Consider the following 12077-nt stretch of genomic DNA (forward strand, 5'->3'; position numbering starts at 1 on the left):
TAACATAGTGTCTTGTTTTGAGAAAATTGGGCAAAATGCATGTGCGTAAAGTGTCGTCCCAGATTAGCCCGTGCAGTCTGCACAGGCTAATCAGGGACAACACTTTCCGCCTTTATTACATTTTTCGTTTAAATGAAGTCTCTTCTTAGCAAAAATCCAATTTAGGCTGAAAGTGTCGTCCCTGATTAGCCTGTGCGGATTGCACAGGCTAATCTCGGACGACACTACGCACATGCATTATGCCCAGTTTTCTCAGAACACGACTCGTATAGTGAACAAAAAACAACCCTTAACCTGTGACAAGATTGAATTAAGGTTTTGAATTTTAAAAGTTTCAATACAATTGCCTTAAAGGTTGCGTTGGTTGTACAAATCAGTTGCAATTATCTGGTTGAGTTTTCAATAACCGAGTGTCCATTAGTAACAGCACATAAACAGGGAGATTTTGACATTTGTAGCAAAGTTTCTTTTTTTGTTCAGTGTACTGTACCGGTACTCGTATTATGATTTACAATGTCACAAGTGTTTGGGAATAGCCTTAATTTTATGCAGGATTATTTGAAAATTTAGGTAAATATGCATGTAGTCATTTATTTTTCAGTAGGTAGATTACAAGGATTGTTAACACACATTATTTCTATATGCTCATGAGGATTACAATAGCTGTTTAATATAAAGATAGGGAAATAAAATAAACCTGTTCATTGTGTTAGATCATGGTATGAACTACAAAGATAAGTTTACCAGCTAGCGCTACAGGTAAACCACTAGTTGCTGTTAAATATTGGTAGTATTGACCAATGAAATGGCGAGGTTCTAACAGGAATTCTGCGGTTCATGATGCTGGAATCTACCAAGAATTGCAAGAGAAAATTCAACATGACTGCGCCTTTAACTGAAATTCTGACTGCAGTGTAAATGATCCAAGAGCGATATTCTACTTAATAACCTGAATTATTATTGAAGCGTGTTACTTAATAAAAATAACTATACATTATTTATGCAAGAAATAATTGTTCTGCAAATGTTAATTTGACTCTACAGCAGTATGTTCACAATCATTCTCAAGTTGGTTTCTGTTTATCCCTTTTTGTTCTGCCATCAATATTTGTGATTTTACACGATCCTTAATGGCCAGATCTCATAAATAATTTTAAGAGTCCCTGTTATTCCTCAGACTAAATCGTTCAACTTGCTTAAATTTGTATATGTTTAAGCTTTATATATATATTATACATCAATTATTTAGCATTCTATATATAAATAATTTATTAGCGAGGCTGTTTTCGCAGAAAACCCGAGGTATTGTCATAGCCTGCTCGTCGTCCGCCGTCCGACGTCGTCATGCTAAAACCTTTACATTAGCTCTAAAATCTAAGTGCTTCCACCTACAACTTTGAAACTTCATATGTAGATGCACCTTGATGAGTTCTACACGCCACACCTATTTTGGGTCACTTGGTCAAAGGTCAAGGTCACTGTGACCTCTAAAAAAAAAAAAAAAAAATCTGACAAGCTTTTGCAGCCGAGCGTGGCACCCGTTATGTGGTGCTCTTGTTTTATTATGGTCTAAAACTGTATCAAAGATTTAGGAATTTAATCTGATTTCTCAGCGGTCAAAAGTTTGTAATGTACCTTAAGGTATTGTCACAGATTTATCAATTAAATTTTGACCGCAGTCATATTTGTAAAATCAGCAATTTCTAATAATCTATTATCGGAACCTTGGAAAAGAAAAATGTAAGTTTTAATATGTGTAAAATCATTGTTTCATTATTACGCTTAATATTTTGGTGCAATGTACTTTCTTTAAAAAATGGAAAAAATAATTCCAGAATCTTTCAAGCACGTTCTGCTGAAATGTACATGCATTTGACTTTATCTGTTTGTTTTTACATTGTAATACCAGTTGTCAATTTTGGAGCCCTATGATTGTCGCAATTTTATAAATAATTTGATTCAGAATGGCTCAACACTTTTGTTATAATCAACTCATATTTTTTGCATATCAGCTATTGCTTAAGTAACTGCTAGAACTAAAGATTCTACGTTTCTTGGTGCTTATTGATATCAAACTAGTGAAAGCAAAATATCCATGGTCATGTTATGATTCGTTTCGATTGGGTGCATAATTTTTTTTTTATAAAATAAGTAATCCAAACATTAACCAATCTACACCAGCTTCGACAATAATTTTGCCTTCATATTCATTTCATGAATAATTTTCAACAAAGGTTGGGCTTATGGTAATGTTTATGAATTATGTAAGTTAATAGACTGTTAACTTGCTTTTAGAGTTTTGCTTTTAGAGTTTTAACCCTTTTCCCCCATAAGAAGCAAAGTGAAAATGGCTTTTGCAACCAGCTTAAAACCAGAACAGCCTGCGAGTAACTCGCCGTCTGTTCAGGTTGTATGCTGTTCGCTGCTCATCAGTAACTAAGGGTTGGAAATGAAGCCTTTAAAACTTGAATTTAGTAAGAAACATATTTAATTAAATTTAACATTCTTAGGGACTTCAAATGCGCCAAAATAGGTATCTATGTGGTAAAGGGTTAATGTACATGCATTTTTCTCGTGCTATGCACATGGACCCAGCACTGCAAAACATGTCATGTGTGCAGTGGGCTGCATACTCTGGGTCATTTGGTCATTGTCGGCTCAGGTAATACTTAAAAGTACCCTGGGTACTCTTGAGTATACTACAGTACCTGGAGTACAGAAAAAATGCTTAAAAGTACCTTGGAGTATTGTCGGATGCCGTTAGCGTACTTTCAATACCTGTGGTACATTGTAGTACTATTTAAGAGTAAATGGCATTCTTTTAAGTAGTACCTGAACTAAATATTCCATAAATGACCAATTTATTTCATTTTATACAGGTCATGACTTCACTTCGAGCACTGAATTAAAGAAAACCAATAACGTTTTTGCATAATTTATTTATTTAAAAAAACACATGACGGCAGATACATACATAATGACATACAAGGTAAATGCCTGACAATCACCAAAACTGGATGAAACTTTCCTATGATTAATCTTTAATTGTATCTATAAATAGTGACTTTACTGAAGTACAATAAAGATCAAAATTGCTGACAAGGTCAAGGCATTAAAAAAAAACACTATATTATTATAAATGTCAATATACATGTATCCAAATTCGCTCAAAGTTAAATTTTTTAACTCCTTTAACTACTGAATGAAAAAGGGGAGACTACGGAAATTTCACAAATTGTTAAGCTGGTAATTATGTTAATTCAAGTACATTGTTATTTTATAACAATAATTTCCTTATAATCCATTGGAAAGAATACATCATTTGTCTAGATATTTATTTAATGAAAAACCAGGATCAATAAAAAAAGAACATACTTATTATTATAAATAAGAACACAAAACAACATAATGCCATAGACAGTCACTTTTTCAAAAATAACAAAATTGAGAAACCTTAACATTATGCACTGTAGCACTTAGAGATAATTATTATGTAAAGGTTTGTCAAAAATCTCACAAAAAATGGTCACAGAACCTTTAAAAGGTAATTTTTAACAAAGGCAATAAATCCTTAAAGAAAAAAAGCAGTGTATGTGAAACACAATGCCCCCTAATGCGCCGCTTTGAAGCCGCATGGCAGCTATTTCAGAAAAAAATGGCCTTTGAACTTGACCTTTCACCGCTCAAAATGTGCAGCTCCATGAGATACACATGCACGCTAAATATAAAGTTGCTATCTTCAATATTGCAAAAGTTATGACCAAGGTGAAAGTTTTGTGACAGACAGACAGACACATACAATGACAGACAGACAGGCCAAAAACAATAATATCACCGATCATTCAATCCGGGGGCATAAATACGCAATTGCAAAACCTTAACAACATACACTTGGAGACTTGTAATATGTAAAAATTTGACGAAATTCACATGCAAAATGAGAGGGTAGTTGCCCACAGAAGTTGTGACAGATGGACCCACACACGGACAGAATGAAACCTACCATTTCTATATACATGTACGCCTTGTTTGTGGTTGGTTAACAAATAAACAAATACAAGAGGGCCTGAAAGGCCCAAAGTCGCTCACCTCAGATAACAAGATATTATTGGAACAAATCTTCTGACCAAGTTTCATGAAGATCGGAAAATAAATGGCCTCTAGAGTGTTTACAAGGTTTTACTATAGCCATATAAGGAAAAATGCCCCGCCCCCTGGCAGCCATGTTTTTCAACCAACCGGCCTCATTTTTGAACTCGTCCAAGATATTATCAGGATTAATCTTCTGACCAAGTTTCATGAAGATCGGACAGTAAATGGGGCCTCTAGAGTGTTAACAAGATTTTACTATAGCCATATAAGGAAAAATGCCCCGCCCCTTGGAAGCCATGTTTTTCAAGCAAACATAATTATTTTCAAACTCATCCAAGATATCATTGTGACCAATCTTCTGACCAAATTTCATGAAGATTGGAAATAAATGTGGCCTTTAGAGTGTTAACAAGGTTTTACTATAGCCATATATAGCCATATAAGGAAAAATGCCCCGCCCCCTGGTGGCCATGTTTTAAAAGCAACCAAAACCATTTTCGAACTCATCCAAGATATCATTGCGACAAATATTCTGACCTAGTTTCATGATGATCGGAAAATAAATGTGACCTCTAGAGTGTTAACAAGGTTTTACTATAGCCATATAAGGAAAAATGCCCCACCCCTGTGGTAGCCATGTTTTTCAACCAACCGGCATCATTTTTGAACTCGTCCAAGATATTATTGGGATGAATCTTCTGACCGAGTTTCATGAAGATCGCAATATAAACATATGTGGCCTCTAGAGTGTTAACAAGATTTTACTATAGTTAATAAGGAAAAATGACCCGCCCCTTGGCAGCCATGTTTTTCAAGCAAAGGTTACCATTTTTGAACTCATCCAAGATATCATTGGGACAAATCTTCTGAGAAAGTTTCATGAAGATCGGAAAATAAATGTGGCCTCTAGAGTGTTAACAAGGTTTTACTATAGCCATATAAGGAAAAATGCCCCGCCCCCTGGCGGTCATGTTTTTCAACCAACCGGCATCATTTTCAAACTAGTCCAAGATATTATTGGGATGAATCTTCTGACCAAGTTTCATGAAGATCAGACAATAAATGTGGCCTCTAGAGTGTTAACAAGATTTTACTATAGCCATATAAGGAAAAATGCCACGCCCTATGGCAGCCATGTTTTTCAAGCAAACGTAACTCATCCAAGATATTATTAAGACCAATCTTCTGACAAAATTTCATGAAGATTGGACAATAAATGTGGCCTCTAGAGAGTTAACAAGGCAAAGGTTGACGCCGCACAACGCACGCCGCACAACGCACGACGGACAAAAGGCGATCACACAAGCTCACCATGAGCACATTGTGCTCAGGTGAGCTAATAAAAGCATAAACTTCATTTGTAAATTATAACATTACCTTCCAAATGTTAACATACTTTTTTTCCAACAAAATAATAGCAATGTTCAACAATATCAATTCCCCATACTTAAATACAGCACACCCGCTTCAATCATAATTACTCCAATCTTACAATACATTGTACTTTTTGTTTATGTTCAGACAAATACTGCAATAAAAAACAGTATAACAGTATCTTAAACTAGATTGGAAATGAACACAAACGTAATAATCTCAAAGAATAAAATGAACAAGGCTATTGTCAAGCAATATGGTCCCCTTCCGGCTCCACCATAGTCAGAAATTCCACTATTTTAAGAATTTTTTATTTTTTTATTTTTTTTTGGTTGCCATAGCAACCACAATTTTTGACGTAGGAACAAAATGAAATGACGTGCATAATGTCCATATTGCCATCGATCCATGTTACAAGTTTCATGAAAAAATATTAAGAACTTGTAGTTATCGCAGGATCCAGAAAAGTGTGACGGACAGACTGACTGACAGACAGGCTGACAGACAGAGCGCAAACCATAATTCCCCTCCGGTGAAACCGGTAGGGGACAACAAGCGACGTGTTTGTGAAACACTATGTCCCCATATATTCGACCTTTGTCCTTGAAGGATGACCTGGACCTTTCACCATGCAAAATGTGCAGCTCCATGAGATACACATGCATGCCAAATATGAAGTTGCTATCTTCATTATTGCAAATGTTAAAGTTTGCACAAACAAACCAACAGACAGGGCAAAAGCAATATGTCCCCCACTATAGTGGTGGGGGACATAAAAATACTTCTATTTCTTACATAAACTAGCTATACACCTAGGTGGTATTTTATAATTTTGTAATTAAGGTGAAAACTTAATTTTCTATAAGTGAAAAGGAATAATAACAGGGCAAGTTTTATTTTTAGCTGTAGCTGTATTTAGGCAACATTCCTTCAGAAAACTTCATTTAATTCGTGTTTTTTTAATGAAACTTACAGAAAATGCATCAATGCTTTGGAACAAATTCCATCCCAATATATTCAGTTTACTTGGAAGATCCAGGTTCACGGATGTCCATCCTATCCACAGTAATCTTCAAGAAGATGGTATCGTCTTTTACTAATCGACTGCTTGGGTTCAAAAGTGCATCCATTCTCACAAACAGAGAGCATCCCGTTCATATTGTTTTATGGACGACGGAACAAGGAACTTGTTTGGTCAGGTCGGAATGAATCGACAACACGGCTTCCCCTTTCTTGATTCAGCAGGCAATGTTTGGGGATGAAGGATCACGGACACCAGCACTATCCACAATTATTTTCAGGAAGATTGTATCGTCTTTCAACAGCCCATTGCGAGTGCTTACAAGCGCATCCAGTCTCACAAACAGAGGGCATCCAGAGGCAATGTTCATATAGTTTTGTGGACGACGGAACGAGGAACTTGTTGGGTCAGGTCGGAAGGAATCCACTACATGGCTTCCCCTTTCTTGGTTCAGCAGGCAAAAAGTAACCCGCTGTTTAAAGGGCCATTCCTGCAGAGCATCATATTCCCCCTTCATAACAACGAAAAACACCGACAAGTGAGTACCTTTGCCCATTCCATCTCCATTTGGGTACAGTCTAGCACATATTTTGTAGCCGAACCTGCTTGTAAAGAATGGAGTGGAATAGTGGCTTACGTTTCTCCCTTGTTGTGCTTCTTGCTGCTTCCATAAAAAATCAGTGAACTTCCATATGAACACCCCATTATAGCTCACCAAGGGATTATTGTCCATAAATATCTGTTCTAACTCGATAATGCTTGCCTCTCTAACCTTCATTGTGTTCTCCAAAGCATTGATCCTCTGCATGTTAGTGTCTTGAATATCTTTTAAGTTTTGAAGGTCATTGTTCTGTTCGTTTAAGTAAGAAATTGTCTTTTCCAGGTTGTCTCTCAAAGTAAGTGCCTTTGTCTCACATGCCTCAAGCTTGGTGTCCATAGCACTGTTAAGAGTTTGTTCCAACTGTTCGAAAAGTTGGCAAACTAGTTGCTCTATATTTAGTTCACTAGAACTTAAGCCCTGGATTGTTATCTCTAGTGCCCCAATTCTCTGGTGAATGTCCTTCTTCAAGTCAACAATCTCAGCCATCAAATGACGTGTATCGCTTGTCTCCTCAGTATTTAGAGCACTTAACACATGCATACTGTGCATCTCTCTATTAACATTGTCCTGACTTGCCTCCAAATCTACCTGTTATATTAGTAAAGAATCATTGAATCATTTGATTTACTTACTACAGGATCCTTAGTGAAATGAAAACATACATGTATGTTTACAAAGTAACCAATAACTAATCTGAGTCAACATAATAAAGCATACTTTCATTGGCACTTTTTTTTTCAAGAAGCAATAATGATAAGCAATTTCAGAACATCTACAAATTTCCATGTCATTTTTCACACTTCCAGAAAATTATTTTTGTCCATCAATCTAAACAGAAATGTAGATTTTTGTATAAGAAAACAAGTTAAGTTGAAACCTACACTTTGCATTCCATCTTTTACATAGATTGTCTTCTTAAAGATTGAGGTATCTATGCTTAACAATTATACAAATGTAATTCATTCCATAATTGGTGTTTGAGGCAAAATAAGAAACACAAGAAGACCATGATGGCCTTGAATCGCTCACCTGAGATCAAGGTATACCAATTGTAAAAGACTTCACATGTTTACCTAGATTTTGAGACATCTTACCCAAATTTAAACATGGTCTTAAAATATAATCATGATAAATATTGTCCCAATGCTGCATTGAGATTGAGTAATAAATTGCTCTTTCTGAGATGTTCTGCCTTAAAAAAATCATGTTTGTTTCAGGTAAAAGGCTAAAAAAATGACGGTTTGTAGGTCAGGATCTTTAAAAAAAAAAATTTTTTTTACTGTAGGATCTGATAACTGTGGCAACAGTGTAAATCAGATATGCTTCAATAACACCATGTCACAATCGATAATTTCAGGGGTTTATTGCAATTTTATATGTACCACATTAATTGGACCGAACAGTGTACTTCTCCGTGATAAAACCATGGCAAGTTACGTAAGAGACTGATGATAGCCAACGGGTGTTATTCTCCTGGAAATTGTGCTTTTAATGCATAATATTATCAAAACATTTTTTGCGTTTTAACATATCAATATTTAATTCATAACAAATATAACACAAGTATAAAATAATGTTCCGTTAAATTCCCAGATGAGCATAATTATTTGTAATCCGAAACACACTTCCGATTTTTAATTCTTTACAAATGCTTCTAATATAGTCATTATGTATATTTCCCTACAAAAGAGAGGGAAAATTATGCCGCAATGTACAAGGTCAAGGTATACACATGGAAAGTGTGCATGTATTGATTTTTTCATTTCAAACTTTGTAGCCCAAAGAACAGTGAATTCTGTTAATTTCGGTTAAAAGGTTTTGGTATTTTTCAACACAATTATATAGGGCACCCCAGGGTTGGTAATGGGGCTATGCATAGTTGAGATTGATCGTATTGTCATAAGAGAAGTTTAGTATCAATTAGAAGTGAATCGGTGTAGAAATGAAGAAATTATAGTAAAAAGCAATATTGGGTGGGTATGGCCTATGTGGGTGGGGCGCCCCAGGGTTGGTAATGGGGCCATGCATTGTTGAGATTGATCGTATTGTCATAAGAGAAATTCAGTATCAATTAAAAGTGAATCAGTTTAGAAATGAAGAAGTTATATATGTGGGCAAGGCGCCCCAGGGCTTGTAATGGGGCCATGCTTAGTTGAGATTGACCGTATTGTCATAAGAGAAGTTCAGTATCAATAAGAAGTGAATTGGTGTAGAAATTAAGAAATTATAGTAAAAGGCAATTTTGGGTGGGTGTGGCCTATGTGGGCGGGGCGCCCCAGGGTTGGTAATGGGGCCATGCATAGTTGAGATTGATCGAATTGTCATAAGGGAAGTTCAGTGTCAATTAGAAGTGAATCGGTGTAGAAATGAAGACATGTTTATAATTGTAAAAGGCAATTTTGAGTGGGTGTGGTCTATGTGGGCGGGGCGCCCCATGGTTGGTAATGGGGCCATGCATAGTTGAGATTGACCGTATTGTCATAAGAGAAGTTCAGTATCAATTTGAAGTAAATCAGTGTAGAAATGAAGAAGCTAATGTAAAATAACCTAAAACAAAAGCTGTCAGAGTGTTTTTTGAGTGCTTGACAGTATAACGTAAGCCATCATGGAGAGGTAAGTGTTGTTTTGTCAAAGTATGAATCAAATCTGATCTTAAATAAAGAAGTTATGCCAATTTAAGCAAAATTTATTAACTTGACCTTAAGAGTCAAGGTCTTCAAAGGTCAAGGTCAAATTCATCTTGCCAAGTTCAGTAACATAATGATAATGTCTGATGAGAAGCAAACAGCATAAAACCTGAAAAGACTGCGAGTTACTCGCAGGCCGTTTTGATTTCATGCTGGTTGCAAAAGCCATTTTCACTTTGCTTCTTATGGTGGAAAGGATTAAATATTTTCTTAAATAAATGGTATGCTCTCATAAAAAGGGGCTTAATGCGTGTGTGCATAAAGAGTTGTACCAGACTTGTCTGTGCATTCTGCACAGGCTACTCAGGGACAACACTTTCAACCTACATGTACACTGTATTTTGGTTAACATTAGAAACTTCCATAGAAAATTCAAAAAAATAATAAATTGTCTTTCCTTATTAGCCTGTGTGGACTGCACTTTATGTACAAGCATTAAAGGGGCCTTTTCACGTTTTGGTAAATTAAAAAATTAAAAAAAGTTGTTTCAGATTCGCACATTTTTGTTTTAGTTATGATATTTGTGAGGAAACAGTAATACTGAACATTAACCATGCTCTAAAATAGACATTATGTGCATCTTTGATGATTTAAAAACCTGAAAATTATAATGCATTGCAACGCAAAACGTTTTAATAATTTGAAGAGTTCTGTTGTTGTTGTTATATTTTGTGAAACTACGAGCATTGCTTATATAATGTATAAAATACATCACCCATTGTATGAGCATGAATGGCCGAGTGGCCAAAATGGGAGACTTTTAACTCGAGGACTCCAGGGGTCAGTGGTTTGAGCCCAGTTGAGGTTTACATTTTATTTTTATATTATTTTTAATTTTATTGTTGATTTTTTACTGAAGTCTTTTAGATCCAATGTTTACATTTATCAATAAAAAGCATTTAATGACAACCTTCAATACATGCCAAAATCTGTGAAAAGCCCCTTTAAGCCCCGTTGTCCAAGAGCATGGCTCAAATACATTGATCTCTCTAAAACATACATACTGCAGTGCCTTGGGGACAGGCTGGGCACATGATGCTCCTATGGCTTGCTTGGTGGGCTTCCATCTTGAAAAAGTAAATGTACCACTTAGATACATATTTTGACACATATGTAGTTACTTAGACAGTTAAATTTAACCAAAGACTTTTCTAAATATATTCAGGTTTGAAAGGCTTCATTTCCAACCCTTAGATACTGATGAGCAACAAACAGCATAAAGCCTGAACAGACTGCGAGGTATGTTCTGGTTTTATGCTGTTTGCAAACATTTTTTTTACTTTGCTTCTTATAGGGGAAAGTGTTTATAAACGCATTTGAACTCAAAATAAAGGGCTTGTTTACATCATTTAATCTTAACAGATATATACTTATTTATATATACCTACACAAACCTAGAAATGTGTCTGTAGGGCGCATATGCCTCCCTCATTTTTCTTTTGTCCCCACTTATGTTGGAAAAAAAATTGACTGAATATGAATTTGTGCAATACATGTAGCTAGTTAATACATTTGGTAAGTTTCAGCACTCTAGTCATTTGAGATAGCGCTACTTAATTGAAAAAAAGTGATTTGTTTATGAAAAGGGGCAATAACTCTGATTGTCAAGAAAATATCATAACCAATTGGTGGAGATTCGCAAGGTCACATGTTGGTCAATATGTTTGTAAATTTTAAGCCTAATAGCAGCAATAATTGTATAGGTAAGCTTGACACAAGTGAAATAACTCAAGTTGTCTTAAAGACCTGCAAACAAAAATATAGAGGTGCTCAAGCCAACATGCTGGTTTATTGGTTTATATGTTCGCAAAGTTTGAGCCCTCTAACAGCAATACTTTGAGTTACAAGCAACAATAAATACAAATATAATTTGTTGCTAAAGAAGCCATAACTCCTGTTATGTCCAAATAATCTATCAATAAGAGATGTGTTTGTCAGAAACACAATGTCCCCTTTTGCGCCGCTTTGAAGCCATATATTTGACCTTTGTTTGCCCTTGAAGGAAGACCTGGACCTTTCACCACTCAGACTGACAGACAGACAGATGGACTGACAGACAGTTCAACTGCTATATGCCACCCTATCGGGGTCATAAAAATATAGCGGTGCCTCAAGTTCAAAAACTGTTTGATATATTTGCAAATTTTTATCCATCATGCACCAATACTTTTTGTATAATGCGTGACACAAGAAAGTGTGACCGATGGATAGTATATGAATGAGGGAGTATTGATATGCACCCCCTCCCGCCATAAAGTGGGGGTATTGAAACCGAATTGCAATGTAGCACACATTTACCAAA

At 35.8% G+C, this 12077-nt stretch overlaps 1 protein-coding gene across 1 annotated transcript in view; it reads right to left on the reverse strand.

The window, feature by feature from the left end:
• Positions 1-3441: 3441 nt before the first annotated feature.
• The window catches only part of LOC127840178 (TNF receptor-associated factor 5-like), a 29901-nt gene continuing 21265 nt past the window's right edge, over positions 3442-12077 (reverse strand). Inside the window, exons 4-5 of the mRNA XM_052368672.1 lie at positions 10780-10842; positions 3442-7676 (exon numbers count right to left, since the gene is read on the reverse strand). Coding sequence (XP_052224632.1) covers positions 6705-7676; positions 10780-10842 — 1035 coding nt within the window. The 3' untranslated portion in view covers positions 3442-6704. The remainder of the gene's footprint in view (positions 7677-10779; positions 10843-12077) is intronic.

The sequence above is a fragment of the Dreissena polymorpha genome, chromosome 7, assembly GCF_020536995.1.
Source record: "Dreissena polymorpha isolate Duluth1 chromosome 7, UMN_Dpol_1.0, whole genome shotgun sequence".
Classification (NCBI taxonomy): domain Eukaryota; kingdom Metazoa; phylum Mollusca; class Bivalvia; order Myida; family Dreissenidae; genus Dreissena; species Dreissena polymorpha.